We start from the raw sequence: 18640 nt of genomic DNA, 5'->3' as shown, positions 1-18640 counted from the left end.
ACATATAGAGACGGTCCCTACCCGACAGCGGGCTCAGTCTAGAAGGGGGAGACAGACAATAAAACAAAACATATTAACAAAATAAAATAAATAGAATAAATGTACAAATAAGAGTACTAATGAATTCATTCAATCGTATTTACTGAGCGCTTACTGTGTGCAGAGCACTGTACTAAGTGCTTGGGAAGTCCAAGTTGGCAACATCTAGAGACGGTTCCTACCCGACAGTGGGCTCACAGTCTAGAAGGGGGAGACAGACAACAAAACAAAACATATTAACAAAATAAAATGCAAGTCACTTCACTTCTCTGGGCCTCATCTGTTAGTAATCAGTTCCTCATCTGGAAAATGGGGATGAAGACTGAGAGCCCCCCCAGGACAACCTGATTGCCTTGTAACCTCCCCAGTGCTTAGAATAGTGTTTTGCACATAGTAAGCACTTAATAAATGCCATTATTATTATTAAGCTATTCCTATGTGCCAAGCACTGCTCTGAGCGCTGGGAGAGATACAAGGCAATCAGGTTGTCTCACAGGGTGCTCCCAGTCTTCATCCCCATTTGACAGATGAGGGAACTGAGGCACAGAGAAGTTAAGTGACTTGCCCAAAGTCACACAGCTGACAAGTGTTTTGTTTTGTTGTCTGTCCCCCCCTTCTAGACTGTGAGCCCGTTGTTGGGTAGGGACCGTCTCTATACGTTGCTGCCTTGTACTTCCCAAGCGCTTAGTACAGTGCTCTGCACACAGTAAGCGCTCAATAAATGTGATTGAATAAGTCATGATTAGAACCCATAGAACCCACGACCTCTGATTCCCAAGCCCGGGCTCTTTCCACTGAGCCACACTGCTTCTCATAGTAAGCGCTTAACAAATAGCAGAATTATTCTTCTCTTCGCCTCAGTTCCTCACCCATAAACTGGGGATTAAATCGTACTCCCTCCTGCTTAGCATGTAGACACCTAATTATCTTGTCTCTTCCCCAGGGCTTAGTACAGTGCATGGCACACAGTGAGTACTTAACAAGTACCATCATTACGATTATCTTGGACTGTGAGCCCCCCGTGGGACAACCTGATCACCTTGTAACCTCCCCGGCGCTTAGAACAGTGCTTTGCACATAGAAAGCACTTAATAAATGCCATAAAAAAAACTTAAGCCCTAACTCATGCTTTTCAAATTCCGCCCAAGTAAATTATTTCAGCTTCTGCCTCCCCTGCTAACAGTGTCTGCTAACCCTACCGTACTCTCCCAAATGCTTCACAGTGCCCTGCCCCCAGGAGCTCAAAAACCCCGACCGATTGATTCGTAACCCTCGGGAATAATTCGAAAGATTCATTTTCTTTGATTAAGGACTGCCGACTTGGCTAACCTAGCTAAAGCCTCGGTTATCTAGCACAACAAAAAGTACCCATGTAGAATTCGCTTCCGAGCAGAATTCAAGTTCAGCACTTCCGAAGCTTGGCGCAGTGCCTGACACATAGTAAACGCGTAACAAATATTTTTAAAAAACTGAATACAGTGAAATGCATTTCACTAGATCGTACTCAAACCCTGCTCCGTTTCCAGAAGCGGCATGGCCTAGTGGAAAGAGCACGGGAAAGGGAGTCGGGCGATCTTGCGTTGTAATTCCGACTCCGCCATCTGTCTGCTGTGTGACCTTGGACGAGTCACTTCACTTCTCTGTGCCTCGGTTGCCTTATCTGTAAAATGGGAATTAAGACTGTAAGCCCCATGTGGGACATGGACTGGGTCCAACCTGATTGGCTTTTATTTTCCCCAGGGTTTAGTCCGGGGGCTGGCACATGGTAAGCGCTTAAGAAATAAGCGCCCTACCTCCTTCCCCTCCCCACAGCACCTGTATATATGTTTGTACAGATTTATTATTCTATTTATTTTACATGTACATATTTACTATTCTATTTATTTTGTTAATGATGGGCATCTAGCTTTACTTCTGTTTATTCTGATGACTTGACACCTGTCCACATGTTTTGTTTTGCTGTCTGTCTCCCCCTTCTAGACTGTAAGCCCGTTGTTGGGTAGGGACCGTCTCTGTATGTTGCCGACCTGTACTTCCCAAGCGCTTAGTACAGTGCTCTGCACACAGTGAGCGCTCAATAAATACGACAATGAATGAATCATACATGCCATTACAAAAAAAGGAGAAGGAATCACCTGGGGTTGGGGAAGACAAAGGCAATAATTAATCATGGTCAAACATAGCTATTTATTAATTTTTTTCTTATAAACAGCATTCGGTTTCTTACTGAAAAACCTAGAATTTAAATAATTTTATCATCCCATCGCCAACAACAGCCTGTAGACACTATTTACATCTCTCAAATAAGACATGTTTCAGAATTTCTGACATTCAAATTTTCCTCCTTTTAATCAAAACGATGCATTAGCTCAACCTAGGATATCAACCGATGATGCCGACAAACTGAAGCAATTTGGCACAGTTAGCTTACAGTACGGGTTCCCGTGTTGCATTTCGTATCGTACACCTCATCGTTCTTCCAACTGCCTTAACGCAAATAAAGAGCCTGCGATCAAATCCACGACAGCGGGGACCGTGCCTTCATACGCTCAGCACAACGCCAAGACCGCTGCGAACTCGGCATAAATGTCAAATGACAACAACGGGGCTTTTGAAACCTTCTTGGGACCTCTGTCTTTAGAAATTACCTTTATTCACACTAAGTCGCATACGCATTCATCGCCTCCTCTTCCCAACCCGAGTTTCAAGTTCTGCTCCTAAATGGTTATAGTTAGTAATGCAACTTCGGTGTGTAGTACATCTTCAAATGGCAGAGAATTACAGGTTCCCTCCAAGATTTGTGCCCCCAATGTCCTCTTTGCATATGTAGAAAAATAAAACACCGTTCCGTGGCTATAAAAATTAATTTCCCCTAAAAATACAGTAATTTATGAAGAACCACTTTGGGGGAGTGTGTTCTTAAAATGAAAATGCACTTTTTCAACAGTTTTGTTACTTTGCCATCTTCCCAAGAAAGACTTGCATTTCAGAAACGGAAGGCAGAGGCGAAGCACGAGGGTGAGGGGTAAGGAGACGGGGGTTCAAACCAAGAAAGAAACCCTCCTACTGAGGACTCAACATTAGTTGTCTGTTTTAAAATAACCATAATCACCGAATGAAAGGAGAAGAGAAAAAAAAAATCTTTCCATCCCTGATACATCCTATCAGTGGCCGATCTATGGGGAAATCTGTCAGTTTTAACCGAAAATGCGAATGTACTGTGGAAAAACAGACCACTCAATATTTATGCTGGGCCTTCCCAACTCTGCGGCTGATAATTAATCAATCGGTGGTATTTATTGAGTGCTTACTGTGTGCAGGACACTGTAGTAAGCGCTTGGGAGAGCATGCTACAACGAGAGTTGGCAGGCACATTCCCTGCCCACAAGGAGCTTACACTCTAGAGAAGGTCTAGAGGATATATTTATAAAGGTATTCCTGAACAAGTATTGCTGGTTGGCACACACCAACTGAAGAGAGAGGACGCAGAAAGGTCTGACGAGTCCCTAGCAGCAAATAAACAACTTACTGGGGCATTCCAGCAATAGAGCAGAGAGACGGACACTGTAATATCCCAATCTTATCCTTGCCTAGGGACAAGGCCGCCTATTTCCCATCTTCAAGAAACCCCAGACACCTAAGGTTCTAGATTGCATAGTAAGCAGAAAAAACTTGACACTTGTAAATAAGACTAGATGACCTTCAAAAAACACTCTCTCTCCCCCTCCCGCTGTTGCAAATTATTAAACATCAGCTCAACAGCGGTCCGCGGACACTTGACTTAAAAAAAAAAATGAACCCGCAACCCTGCCTTGAAGGGTCTAAGGCGAAAGAAAACAAAATACAGTATTTGTGGTCGGAATTTTTTTCACCATCACCATGTAAAAAGTTCCCCCTCTATCTTGAGGTAGATTTACCTCTACAAATTCCTCCCCCAAAAAAATTTGAAAAGAACAATCATTTATTGAGCGCTGTGTGCAGAGCACCCAAGTGCTTGGGAGAATACAACAGAGTTGGTAGGCAAATTTCCTGCCCTTAAGGAGCTGACAGTCAATAAGGGGAAGACAGACATAGATAAGATCAAACCTTACTGGTAGCTGAAAGACTGTCATTCCTATTAGGAATTTTAGGATTACGCCATAAAGCGCCGACATTTAACGTTAAAAAGCACAGAAATGTCTCAAACCGGGTATCCCTTTGTAACACCGATTGAAAATCATGTTTCAAGCGAAATGATTGAGTTTACAAGACCCCAGTTTGGTTTCAAACCACGATTTCGAGCACCTCTCAGATACATTCTGTCGTCCCACGTCCTTTTCCTTATGAAAGACAACTAAAAATTACAAACTGTAATCAGAATACAAAAGGGGATACTCTATAAACACTGTTGGTATCTCTGATGTTATTTAGTCTTCAAACTGAGTAAAATTAAAGTACACAAAGTTAATTCTAGCTGTAGGTTCGTACAATGATCTCCAGACTTTTATTACGGACCTAGAATTCAAGTAAATGAGGATATGTGTCGGTGTTTAGGATGAGGGGGAGGCTTGAAGAATCTCCTTAGATTTTTTTTCCCCCTTTATATTTTATCATGCTTTTTCAATGTCCTTTCAGAGAGCCCTTCTGAAACTTTTAAGGATGTAAGTCACAACTTCTGGGAGTGAAAGAAGAAATGAAAATCTGGTCAGGGAGGGGTGAGTTACGGTTAAAGGTCAGGGCAACATTTCCACGGATCACAGTGATAATTGTAATCGTGGGATATGTTAAGCGCTTACTACGTGCCAAGCACTGAACTAAGCGCTGCGGAAGATACGAGATAATCAGGTCCCACATGGGGCTCACCGTCTAGGTAGGAGGGAGAACAGGGATTAAATCCCCATTTTGCAGATGAGAGAACAGAGGTGTTAAATGACTTGCCCAAGGTCACACAGCAGACAAGTGGCGGAGCCAGGATTAGAACCCAGGTTCTCTGACTCGCAGGCCTGTGCTCTTTCCGCTAGCAGGTTATGATCTAAATTCCCCACCTGCTTAGAAGCCTCCCTCTGCGCTTTCATTCCTAATCCTTATGGGCTGCATAGGCAATGAAAGGAAAATAAAAAAGGGAGAGGACACAGCCTACAGTATTGAAATCTGGGCCGTTCACGGGTTGAGAAGATCTATTTTCAGGGGCAGTGTTAAGATTTTTCTAACTAGAAAATTCGCCTATTGAACTAGTGTGAAATTCGCCTATTGAACTAGTGAACTACTGAACTAGAGAAGCAGTGTGGCTCAATGGAAAGAGCCCGGGCTTTGGAGTCAGAGGTCATGGGTTCAAATTCCGGCTCTGCCAATTGTCAGCTGTGTGACTTTGGGCAAGTCACTTCACTTCTCTGTGCCTCAGTTACCTCATCTGTAAAATGGGGATGAAGATTGTGAGCCCCCCCGTGGGACAACCTGATCACCTGGTAACCTCCCCAACACTTAGAACAGTGCTTTGCACATAGTAAGCGCTTAATAAATGCCATTATTATTATTAGTGTGGCTCACCTAGTTCTGACTTTATGCAAACGTAACAATTACTAAAGAATGATTACTCCGGGGGTCCCTTGTTGCTCTTTCTTAGGGATTTCATTTCTTAGTCAATCAGTGGTATTTACTGAGTACTTCCTACGTGCAGAGCACTGTACCAAGCACTTGGGAGAGAACAATACGGCAACTGACCAACTGGAGTTAGATGAGATGATTGTAGTTGAGACCTCAGGGACGATTTTTGTTTTCTGCTCCGGGATGGGAAAGGGGGAGAGAAATGGTGAGCCCAACGTAATGGGCAGCCAACCAAAACGAGCACCAACAGAGGATGTGTTTAGACTGTGAGCCCACTGTTGGGTAGGGACTGTCTCTATATGTTGCCAGCTTGTACTTCCCAAGCGCTTAGTACAGTGCTCTGCACACAGTAAGCGCTCAATAAATATGATTGATTGATTGATTGATGTCCCTGGAGTAACCTACTCACCGTATCTGTACAGATGGACAATGCCAAGGGGCTGCTGAGAAAACCACTCCCACCCTCAATCCTAAGGGCCCTGACAATAAGAGGGCCCCGAAGCCAATCAATCAATCAATCAATGGTACTTATGGAGCGCTACAGGGCACTGTCCTAAGCACTTGGGAGAGGAAAATACAACACAGTTGGTACGCAAGCTGAGCCCCCCGTGGGACAACCTGATTACCTTGTAACCTCCCCAGCGCTTAGAATGGTGCTTTGCACATAGTAAGCGCTTAACAAATGCCATCATTATTATTATTATGGGAAAAAACTAAGGGCTGCTGGGAAAATCACTCCCACCCTCAATCCTGAGGGCCCTGACAATAAGAGGGCCCCGAAGCCAATCAATTAATCAATCAATCAATGGTACATATGGAGCACTACAGGGCACTGTCCTAAGCACTTGGGAGAGGAAAATACAACAGGGTTGGTACGCAAGCTGAGCCCCCCGTGGGACAACCTGATCACCTTGTAACCTCCCCAGCGCTTAGAACAGTGCTTTGCACATAGTAAGCGCTTAACAAATGCCATCATTATTACTATTATGGGAAAAAACTAACTCCTGTCGGGCAGGCGTTGAATCTAATGTTAATTTAACACAGGCTTATCATGGCCTAGGATCATTTTTCTCCCTTCCCACAGGCCAGCAGCAAATACACCCGCAACGACACTGAGCCGATGGCAACCAGACCTTAGCTCTTTACTAGGCACTCTTTCCTAGATGTGTGCGCTTCATTTCCCCGGGGACACTGGACCCTCCGATCAGTCAATCAATCAATGGTATTTATTGAGCGCTTACTGCGTGCAGAGCACTGAACTAAGCGCGTGGGAGAGGACAATACAACACAGTTGGTAGATGTGTTCCCCGCCCACAACGAATTAACTGATTCAGTTAATAATATCTATCTGGTCAGCTATTTTTTTAAAAAAAGGTACCATCTATTTAATCTCAGGGACATTTTCCTGTAATGATTACAAATAACCAATACAACTGCCAAAGTGCTAACACGCCTTAGCACAAATGCGCTGCACCCTGACCAAGGGATTCTGCCGAAAGCGAGCAAGGCGATTCACTTGGAATACTTAATCGATGGTATTTATTGAGCACTTACTGCGCACGGGGCACTGAATTAAGCGTTTGGGAGAGTATGATGCAACAGTCGGTAGACTTGAAGATCCCCGCCTTCAAGGAGCTTACAGTCTAGGGGTATGTTGACCCCCAAACGGCAATAATGCTGAGCCTTACCGCCATCGGGAGTGGTGGTCGCTTGAATGGAAAATAATACTAAATTAAAAATAGCCCTAAAGGGGACTTCCCCCAGAGGAATGCCTTCATGAAGTCAGCATCTCTCCTCATACAATATACTAGGAAGGGTTTTTGAGACACCCACGCTCGTTAAGGGGGGATGGAGGGAATTAATCACTTAAAGGAGGGGGTGAATGCAAGTTTTTGAAGCCAATAACAAGGGAACACTCGGTGACGGCAAGGAAAGCCTGGAAGCAACGGACCCCACTACGACAGGTCTCCATCCCCAAACGGGAAAGGCCTTCCCATGAGACGCACCACAGCTCCATTCACTGAATGGAAGTGCTGAAAGTGACTAATACAGATCCAAAGTTGTCTTTACATTGTGCTCTTCTGAGAAAGGTGGGGAAGGGAAGGCAGGGGATTTTAGTGTGGGGCTAAATCCCGGTGGTGCAACCCTGTGCTAAACCCAGAAAGATGAGGCCCCAGGGAAGGCCTGAGAGCTCAGACGGCTTTGTGCTCAAAGCCAACGTTTCTCTCCTTGGGTCTTTAAGATGGGCCTTCCTTGAATACGAAATGGAGCCTGTGAAACTGTTTTCTTTTTCTGTCATTTTTATTTTTTGCCTCCTCTTCAGAAGGGTTTCTGCGGACTCGCCGGCTCTCTTGGGGATGGCTAAGAATCTGACCCCTTCCAGTGGTGACACTGCAACAGCCGGAGCGGGAATGATTTTACTCGTTAAGTGCAGGAGGCGGAGAGATACAACAGATCCTACATTCTTCCCAGGTAAAATTTCAATATCACAGTCATTAAGAGATGGGGAAAGACCTGCCTTCCAGAGATTTCGTCGCTTGGAGAACAGTGCGGCGGGTGTCACCATCGCTAGCAAAAAATAATTAAGACATTTTGCAGGGTGTTTTTACAAGTCCTCCATTCGCATCTTTGAAAATTGCGTTTCTGTGCGTATTAAAAGCTGGAGATCACCGACTGAAGGAAAATATGGCTTTTTAGCTCAGATATCCTACCCCCGGTCACCAGTAAGTGTTCCGGGTCGAAGTTCACGATTTCCGATTCCAGCACATGTGCTTTGCACCTCAGAAGCGAGAGCCTGATAAAGGCACTTGGGAACGTAAGTCTTTAAGGGACTTCATAAACGGGCTAAAAACTCACACAGTGCAGAACCGTCCCATCAGCACTGATAAGGATCCAGCTAAGCTCCCAACCAGGGCTTTCCTTTCGACATCCAACATCGGCTAAAAACTCACAAGGAACCAAATAAAGTCATCACTTCTAGGGTGTCACTAAAAGACAGAAAAGATTTTCTCTAACCAAACCATAGAGAACGGATCTTGGCTTTCTCTAAGAACAAGAATATACGGTTTCATTTATTTAAAAAATAAAAAAAGAAACCAAAAAAAACCCCCCAAACCAACACCCACACCCCCTCCCTAGCCCCCTTCCCCCAACCCTAACAATGCCTGCTTCGAGAGACAAACTATTTGAACGCCGCCGCTCCATCCTTTTATCTGTCCTTTGAAGTGAGTTTTTCGATCAGTTCTTGGAGAGGGGCGAGTTCTCTTCTATCGATGAGGTTGAATTCCTGTGTAGGGCGAGGAAGTAGAGGGAGAAGAAGGGGAAGGGAAAAACTCGGTCACTTCAATGGGATCTTACTAACAACAATAATAATAATAATGGCATTTGTTAAGTGCTTACTATGTGCAAGGCACTGTTCTAAGCCACCTCCAGTCAAATCAATCACATTTACGGAGCGTTTATCATGGGCAGAGCACTGTACTAAGCACTTGGGAGAGCACACTATAACAGAATGGGTAGAAATGTTCCCTGCTCACGATGAGCTTCCAATTTAGACCATTTGACCCTGCTTTGCCAAATCCCCTGCCTCTCTCAGGAGCAATTGGTAGGCTGAGGGTACCAATGCTGACATTATTTATTTTATACTGACATCTGTCTCCTCCTAGGGACTGTAATCTCACTGTGGGCAGGGAACGTGTCTGCTAAATCTGTGGTGCTCTCTCCCAAGCTCTTAGTACAGTGCCCTGCACAGAGTAAGCACTCGGTAAATATGATCAATTGACTGATATCAACCTGCCCTGGACCGGCACGTCAGTTAATCTGCTTACCGAGGAGGGAGCACTGTACTAAACGCTTGAGAGCTTGGGAGTCAGTTGGGCATACGCCAGACTCCTTTCCTTGGGACTTTTTTTTTTTTTCACCCCCACCCCCGATCCTTTGGCAATTTCCTTTCCTCTGGTGATTCTCTAGCCCCAGGTAATGCGACTTACCTGAACGAAAAAAATAAAGTGCTTGAAGGATGTATTCAAGTGGGCTTCTTCCTGGAGCTGGATAACCGGATCAAAGTGCTGATGGTAAATGTGGGCGTACACCCGGAAAAGTCGCTTCAGGATGGTCTTGGCCACCGACATGAAGTTCTTCGGGAAAGGGACGCCTACCGGCCGGAAGACATGGGACCCGCCATTAGTCACTCTTGGCCTCCATGTCTCATAATTAATAATAATAATAATAATAATAATAATAATGATAATGATAATAATAATAATAATAATAATGGCATTTGTTAAGCACTTACTATGTGCCAAGCAATCAATTAATCAATCGTATTTATTGAGCGCTTACTGTGTGCACAGCACTGGACTAAGCACTTGGGAAGTACAAGTTGGCAACATATAGAGACAGTCCCTACCCAACAGTGGGCTCACAGTCTAAAAGGGGGAGACAGAGAACAAAACCAAACATACTAACAAAATAAAATTAAATAAATAGAATACATATGCACAAGTAAAATAAAGTAATAAATATGTACAAACATATATACATATATACAGGTTCTAAGGACTGTTCTAAGCACTGGGGGGATACAAGGTGATTAGGTTGTCCCATGTGGGGCTCACAGTCTTAATCCCCATTTTACAGATGAGGTCACTGAGGCCCAGAGAAGTGAAGTGACTTGCCTAAAGTCACACAGCTGACAAGCGGCGGAGCCGGGATTAGAACCCATGACCTCTGACTCCCAAGCCCGGGCTCTTTCCACTGAGCCACACTGCTTCTCTCATCCCTCGTCACTTCCAGGCTGAGTTTTTTTTTTTCTTTTTGGGGAGTATTTGTTTAGCATTTACTATAAGTCAGGCACTGGACTAAGCGCTGGGGTAGATACAAGCTAATCAGGTTGGACACAATCTATGTCCCATACAGGGCTTAACAGTCTTAATGCCCATTTCACAGATGAGGGAGCGGAGGCACAGGGAAGTGAAGTGACTTGTCTAGGCCACACAGCAGGTCAGTGGCAGGGCAGGGATTACAACCCAGGTCGGTCTGAATTTCAGACCCAGGCTCTATTAATTGTTTCATTTCATCATATTTATTGAGTGCTTAATGTGTCCAAAGCACCAGGCCAACTGCAGAGAGCAGATGTGAAGAGGAGGTATCTACCAAGACTGAAGAAAGACGCAACTTTATCACTGCTATTACTGGTAGCGCTAATAGCGTTGACAATAACTGTGGTATTTATTAAGTGCTTTCAATATGCTAGGTATTAAGTCCTGGGATAGATACGAGTTCATTCATTCATAATAATAATAAATAATAATAATAATGATGGCATTTATTAAGCGCTTAGTATGTGCAAAGCACTGTTCTAAGCGCTGGGGAGGTTACAAAGTGATCCGGCTGTCCCATGGGGGGCTCACAGTCTTCATCCCCATTTTACAGATGAGGGAACTGAGGCCCAGAGAAGTGAAGTGACTTGCCCAAAGTCACACAGCTGAAAATTGGCGGAGCCGGGATTTGAACCCATGATCTCTGACTCCAAAGCCCGCACTCTTTCCACTGAGCCACGCTGCTTCTCATAATAATAATGATGGTATTTATTAAGCTCTTACTATGTGCAAAGTACTGTTGTAAGCACTGGGGAGGTTACAAGGTGATCAGGTTGTCCCACAGGGGGCTTCACAGTCTTAATCCCCATTTTACAGATGAGGTAACTGAGGCACAGAGAAGTTAATAATAATAATAATAATAATGGCATTTACTAAGCGCTTACTATGTGCAAAGCACTGTACTAAGCGCTGAGGAGGTTACAAGGTGATCAGGTTGTCCCACGGGGGGCTCACAGTCTCAATCCCCATTTTACAGATGAGGGAACTGAGGCACAGAGAAGTTCTTGCTCGAAATCACCCAGCTGACAATTGGTGGAGCCGGGATTTGAACCCCTGACCTCTGACTCCAAAGCCCGGGCTCTTTCCACTGAGCCACGCTGCTTCTCAATCGTATTTATGAATTAACTCGTAACTACCCCGGGACTCAGTACCTGCACATCGAAAGCACTTAATAAACACCACAGTTACTACAGTTACTGTCAACGTTATCAGTTCGGGCACCGGCCCTGTCCCGCGTGGGGCTAACAGACTAAGTAGGAGGGAGATCAGGTATTTCAATTCCATTCCACAGATGAGATAACTGAGGCCTGGAGAAGGTAAGTGACTTGTCCAAGGTCACGTAGCAGGCAAGTGGCAGAGGCAGGATTAGAACCCCAGTCCTCTGATCCCTAGGCCTTTGCTCTTTCCATTAGGCCATGCTGCTTCCCTACTACAGCTGTTACTTCTTAATAATCATTTAATCTTGCATCGAAGAGTCACTTGAGACCTCTCACGCTGACGGCTTAGTATTTATCTTTCTCAGAAGAAAAAAGAATGACTGCAAATAGAAGGGCCTCGTTCAGATCAATCAATCAATCAATCGTATTTATTGAGCACTTACTGCGTGCAGAGCACTGTACTAATCTTTGGATTAAGCCAGCTCGGGCAACAGAGACAACAACCAAAATCCTTTGGGAGACAGTCTTCCCAGCAAGAACCTAGAGTCTATCGATCGATCAATCGATCGATCAATCACGTTTACCGAGCACGTACTGTGTGCTAAGCGCTTGGGAGAGCACAATGCAACAGAGTTCATCATCATCATCAATCGTATTTATTGAGCGCTTCCTGTGTGCAGAGCACTGTACTAAGCGCTTGGGAAGTACAAATTGGCAACATCTAGAGACAGTCCCTACCCAACAGTGGGCTCACAGTATAAAAGGGGGAGACAGAGAACAAAACCAAACATACTAACAAAATAAAATAAATAGGATAGATATGTACAAGTAAAATAAATAAATAAATAAATAAATAGAGTAATAAATATGTACAAACAAATATACATATATACAGGTGCTGTGGGGAAGGGAAGGAGGTAAGATTGGGGGATGGAGAGGGGGACAAGGGGGAGAGGAAGGAAGGGGCTCAGTCTGGGAAGGCCTCCTGGAGGAGGTGAGCTCTCAGCAGGGCCTTAGAGTTGGTAGAAACGTTCCCTGCCCACGAGGAGCTTTCAGTCTAGAATCCACACAAAACCCTGCTCTACCCGGATGCCGCCGCTGATCTCTCTTTACCTATTTTAGATGGAAACAAGGTCTCATCGTCCAGCTGATCTTGAACCCAGGTCATCAGGTAATCGATGTATTTTGGTGCGGAACACTTGATGGGCTTCTTTATGTTCGTTCCATCCGCCCAATGGTACTCGTACCTGGATGTGAAAAAGAATCCACGCGTCAGTGCTTTTGGCATAGGAGGGGCTAAATCCATCGATGGAACCTACTGAATGCTCAGTGGAGTTTACTGGATGCTCACCCTGGGCAGAGCACTGTCCTAAGCGCTAAACTAAGAGAAGTGACTTGCCTAAGGTGAGTGGTAGAGGCAGAATTAGAACCCAGGTCCTTCTGACTCTTAGGTCTGTGCTCTGTTCACAAGGCCCCGCTCACAGAGTCCTTCCCTAAGCCCTCATTTCCCCCTCGTCCCCCTCTCCACCCCCCCATCTTACCTCCTTCCCTTCCCCACAGCACCTGTATATATGCCTGTACATATTTATTACTCTATTTATTTATTTTACTTGTACATATCTATTCTATTTATTTTATTTTGTTAGTATGTTTGATTTTGTTCTCTGTCTCTTCCTTTTAGACTGTGAGCCCACTCCTGGGTAGGGACTGTCTCTATATGTTGCCATCTTGTACTTCCCACGTGCTTAGTACAGTGCTCTGCACACAGTAAGCGCTCAATAAATACAATTGGTTGATTGATTGATTTCTTCCCCAGCACTTGGCACATTCATTCATTCAGTCGTATTTATTGAGCGCTTACTGTGTGCACTGGTAGCTGAACGCTTCACAAATACCACGAGGAAACAGCTACGATTTTATACTGTACTCTCCCAAGCGCTTAGGACATCCCCTCATCTGTAAAATGGGGATTGAGCCTGAGGGGCCCGGCGTGGGACAGGGATTGTGTCCAACCCGATGTCTGCTGTGTGATCTTGGGCAAGTCACTTCACTTCTGTGCCTCAGTTCCCTCATCTGTAAAATGGGGATTAAGACCGTGAGCCCCACATGGAACAACCTCATCTCATCTCAACCTCATCTTTTAGAGTATGAGCCCACTGTTGGGTAGGGACTGTCTCTGTGTGTTGCCAACTTGTACTTCCCAAGCGCTTGGTGCAGTGCTCTGCACACAGTAGGCGCTCAATAAATGCGATTGATTGATTGATCTTGTGTTCCCCCCAGCGCTTAGAACAGTGCTTTGCACATAGTAAGCGCTTAACAAATACCAACATTATTATTATTATTGTATCCACCCCAGCGCTTAGAACAGTGCCTGGCACACAGTAAGCGCTTAACAAATACCATAATCTACAACTACTACATCTACCACTACTACATCTATCATTACTACTATTACTGCTGTCTCTTAAATCCCTTATTGGGGTTGGGGCAGTTAGCAGGGCTTACTTTGGGCCAGCGGACATGACCGGGCAGCTCTCCTCCGTACAGAAATCGGTGATGGTCCCGTAAAGCATGTTGATCTGGTTGAAGAAATCCACGGCTGCGAAACATTCAACAGTGCGTGAGGACACAGAGTTGCGGGGGGAGCGGACCACCGATCGGCGCTACTGACTGAGGACCTACTGTGTGCGCGGCGCTGGACTAGCCGCTCGGGAGACTACGATACAAAAGAATTACCGGACAAGTTCCCTGGCCTCGAGGAATTCCAGGAAGGAAACTGTCAACGTGCGCAAACCAATCCAACTTTCGTCACCCAAGAATCAATCGACGATATTTACCGAGCGCTTACTATACCAACTATTTGGGAGAGGCCAATTTGATAGAGTTGGAAGACGTGATCCCTGGCCTCAAGGAACTTACAGTCTAGCGGAGGAGTCATCGGTTTCTCCCAAACACCTACCGTCCGCAGAGCTCTGTCCTAAGCTTTGGGGAGCAGATAAAGAGAAGTAGCAGACAAAGCTCCTTCCCTCAAGGGGCTTAACATTCCCAAGGGTCCAAAGTTTTCCCCCATCGGGAATCCCGGAGCAGCGTGACCTAGCAGATGGAGCACGGGCCCGAGAGTCAGAGGGATCTGGGTTCTAATCTCAGCTCCACCACCTGTCTGCTGTGTCACCTTGGGCACGTCGCTTCATTTCTCTGTACCTCGGTTCCCTCATCTGTAAAATGGAGCTGAGGACTGTAAGCCCCGTGTGGGACAGGGACTTTATCCAACCTGATTAGCTTGTATCTACCTCAGCGCTTAGAACAGTGCTTGACACATAATAAGCAATTAACAAATACCACACATTATTATTATTTTTAGAAAGGGCAGAATGGAGAGAGTGGAGGAAGCGGGGCTCACGTCCCCCCTTGGGGGGCTCCTCCAGCAGCGCCAGAAATCCTTGCTGTTCCAGGTAACTGCCAGATGCATTTCCCCTGGGGATAATGTTGGTATTTGTTAAGTGCTTACTACTACTACTAATAATAATAATGATGGTATTTGTTAAGCGCTTACTATATGCAAAGCACTGTTCTAAGCGCTGAGGAGGTTACAAGGTTACTAGGTGCCAAACACTGTTCTATGCACTGGGGTAGATACAAGGTAATCAGGTTGTCCCAGGTAGGGCTTGCGGTATTCACCCCCATTTGACAGATGAGGTAATCGAGGCCCAGAGAATAATAATAATAATAATAGTGATGCTATTTGTTAAGCACTTACTATGTGCAAAGCACTGTTCTAAGCGCTGAGAAGGTTACTAGGTGCCAAACACTGTTTTACGCGCTGGGGTAGGTACAAGGTAATCAGGTTGTCCCAGGTAGGGCTTGCGGTCTTCATCCCCATTTGACAGATGAGGTAATCGAGGCCCAGATAATAAAAATAATAATTATAATAATGGTATTTGTTAAGCGCTTATTATGTGCAAAGCACTGTTCTAAGCGCTGAGGAGGTTACAAGGTTACTAGGTGCCAAACACTCTTCTATGCGCTGGGGTAGATACAAGGTAATCACGTTGTCCCAGGTAGGGCTCGCGGTCTTCATCCCCATTTGACAGATGAGGTAATCGAGGCCCAGAGAAGAAGAATAATAATAATAATGATGGCATTTGTTAAGCGCTTACTATGTGCAAAGCACTGTTCTAAGCACTGAGGAGGTTACAAGGTTACTAGGTGCCAAACACCGTTCTATGCGCTGGGGTAGATAGAAGGTAATCAGGTTGTCCCAGGTAGGGCTCGCGGTCTTCACCCCCATTTGACAGATGAGGTAATCGAGACCCAGAGAATAATAATAATAATGGTATTTGTTAAACGCTTACTATGTAATAATAATAATAATAATGGTATTTGTTAAGCGCTTATTATGTGCAAAGCACTGCTCTAAGCGCTGGGGGGGATACAAGGTGATCAGGTTGTCCCACGTGGGGCTCACAGTCTTAATCCCCATTTCACAGATGAGGGAAGTGAGGCACAGAGAAGTGAAGTGACTCGCCCAGGGTCACCCAGCTGACAAACGGTGGAGCTGGGATTAGAACCCATCATCATCAATCGTATTTATGGAGCGCTTACTATGTGCAGAGCACTGTACTAAGCGCTCTGTACTAACCCATGACCTCTGACTCTCCAGCCTGGGCTCTTTCCACCGAGCCAGGCTCCAAGCTGCCATCAGGGTTGGGCAGTCAAAGGGCGGTGGCTTGGGGAGACCCTCCCTGCCTCCCTCCCTCCCTCCCTCCCTCGACTGGCCCCGTCCCGCACATGCTCTCCCCGGCTTCTCCGGGCCCCGGGCACTCACTGTTGACGGCCACCCACTCGTTGAGGTCCTCCCCGTCGGGGAGCACGACGGCCATGCGCAGGTTGCCGCTGCCCAGGGTGGCCTCGGCGTGCTTCAGCAGCTCGTACTGGTGCGAGCCCTCCGGGATGTTCTTCTTCGGCTTGAAGGTTTTCGAGGAGCGGCTGCCGCTGCCAACAACAACAATAATGGCATTTGTTAAGCGCTTACTATGTGCAAAGCACTGTTCTAATAATAATAATAATAATAATGGCATTTATTAAGCGCTTACTATGTGCAGGGCACTGTGCTAAGCGCTGGGGGGGATACAAGTTGATCAAGTTGTCCCACTTTGGGGCTCACAGTCTTCATCCCCATTTTACAGATGAGGCTCAGAGAAGTGAAGTGACTTGCCCAAGGTCACACAGCAGACATGTGGCGGAGTCAGGATTCGAACCCTTGACCTCTGACTCCAAAGCCCGTGCTCTTTCCACTGAGCCACGCTGCTTCTCTAAGTGCTGGGGGGATACAAGGTGATCAGGTTGTCCCACGTGGGGCTCACAGTCTTAATCCTCATTTTACAGAGGAGGGAACTGAGGTTCACAGAAGTGAAGTGACTTGCCCAAGGTCACACGGCAGGTGTGTGGTGGAGCTGGGATTCGAACCCATGACCTCTGACTCCAAAGCCCGGGCTCTTTCCGCTGAGCCACGCTGCTTCTCTAAGCGCTGGGGGGATACAAGGTGATCAGGTTGTCCCACATGGGGCTCACTGTCTTAATCCTCATTTTACAGAGGAGGGAACTGAGGCTCAGAGAAGTGAAGTGACTTGCCCAAGGTCACACAGCAGATGTGTGGTGGAGCTGGGATTCGAACCCACGACCTCTGACTCCAAAGCCCGTGCTCTTTCCACTGAGCCACGCTGCTTCTCTAAGCGCTGGGGGGATACAAGGTGATCAGGTTGTCCCACATGGGGCTCACTGTCTTAATCCTCATTTTACAGAGGAGGGAACTGAGGCTCAGAGAAGTGAAGTGACTTCCCCAAGGTCACAGAGCAGGTGTGTGGTGGAGCTGGGATTTGAACCCATGACCTCTGACTCCAAAGCCCGTGCTCTTTCCGCTGAGCCACGCTGCTTCTCAACGACAGGGAGACGGCCCGTCAGGACGGACGGGGGCAGCGGCGGCGACTGGGGAGTCTCCGGCCCGGGGGTCACCCTCTGCCGGACGGGGCCGACCGAGCCCGGAGAACCTCCCCGTCCCGCCGGGAATGTCGGCACCGACGGGGTCCGGATCAGCCGTCCACCATGCCTTCCTTCCCCCACAACTTGGGAGAAGCAGTGTGGCCCAGGGGAGAGAGCCCGGGCCTGGAAAGGATATGGGTTCTAATCCCGGCTCCACCACTTGTCTGCTGTATTACACTGGGCAAGTCACTTCACTTCTCTGAGCCTCAGTTTCCTCATCTGTAAAATGGGGATTAAGACTGTGAGCTCCATGTGGGTCAGGGACCGTGTCCAACCCCAGTAGCTTGTTTCTACCCCAGTGCTTAGCACAGTGCCTGGAAAATCGTACGTACTTAAATACGATTAAAAAAGCCACTTTACCTATCTGTGTCTCAGTACTCTCAACTGCAAAATAGGGATTCAATATCTGTTCTCCTTCCTACTTGGGCTGTGTGACTGTGGGCAAGTCACTTAACTTCTCTGTGCCTCGGTTACCTCATTAATGGGAAGGAAGCGTGGCTCAGTGGAACGAGCCCGTGCTTTGGAGTCTGAGGTCATGGGTTCGAAACCCCGGCTCTGCCAATTGTCAGCTGTGTGACTTTGGGCAAGTCACTTCACTTCCCTGGGCCTCAGCTATCTCATCTGTAAAATGGGGATGAAGACCGTGAGCCCCCTTTGGGACAACCTGCTCGCCTTGTAACTTCCCCAGTGCTTAGCACAGTGCCTGGAAAATCGTACGTACTTAAATACGATTAAAAAAGCCACTTTACCTATCTGTGCCTCAGTTCTCTCAACTGCAAAACAGGGATTCAATACCTGTTCTCCTTCCTACTTGGGCTGTGTGACTGTGGGCAAGTCACTTAACTTCTCTGTGCCTCGGTTACCTCATTAATGGGAAAGCAGCGTGGCTCAGTGGAACGAGCCCGTGCTTTGGAGTCTGAGGTCATGGGTTCGAAACCCCGG

At 46.4% G+C, this 18640-nt stretch overlaps 1 protein-coding gene across 1 annotated transcript in view; it reads right to left on the bottom strand.

The window, feature by feature from the left end:
* Positions 1–8657: 8657 nt before the first annotated feature.
* MOB1B (MOB kinase activator 1B) overlaps positions 8658–18640 on the bottom strand; it is a 37233-nt gene continuing 27250 nt past the window's right edge. The window contains exons 2-6 of the mRNA XM_038759709.1: positions 16485–16651; positions 14165–14258; positions 12773–12906; positions 9612–9775; positions 8658–8908 (exon numbers count right to left, since the gene is read on the bottom strand). Of these exons, the coding sequence (XP_038615637.1) occupies positions 8831–8908; positions 9612–9775; positions 12773–12906; positions 14165–14258; positions 16485–16651 (637 nt within the window). The 3' untranslated portion in view covers positions 8658–8830. The remainder of the gene's footprint in view (positions 8909–9611; positions 9776–12772; positions 12907–14164; positions 14259–16484; positions 16652–18640) is intronic.

Source organism: Tachyglossus aculeatus, chromosome 17, assembly GCF_015852505.1.
Source record: "Tachyglossus aculeatus isolate mTacAcu1 chromosome 17, mTacAcu1.pri, whole genome shotgun sequence".
In the NCBI taxonomy this organism is placed as follows: domain Eukaryota; kingdom Metazoa; phylum Chordata; class Mammalia; order Monotremata; family Tachyglossidae; genus Tachyglossus; species Tachyglossus aculeatus.
Note: the sequence above shows the minus strand (reverse complement) of the source record. Positions and strands in the feature narration are given on the sequence as shown.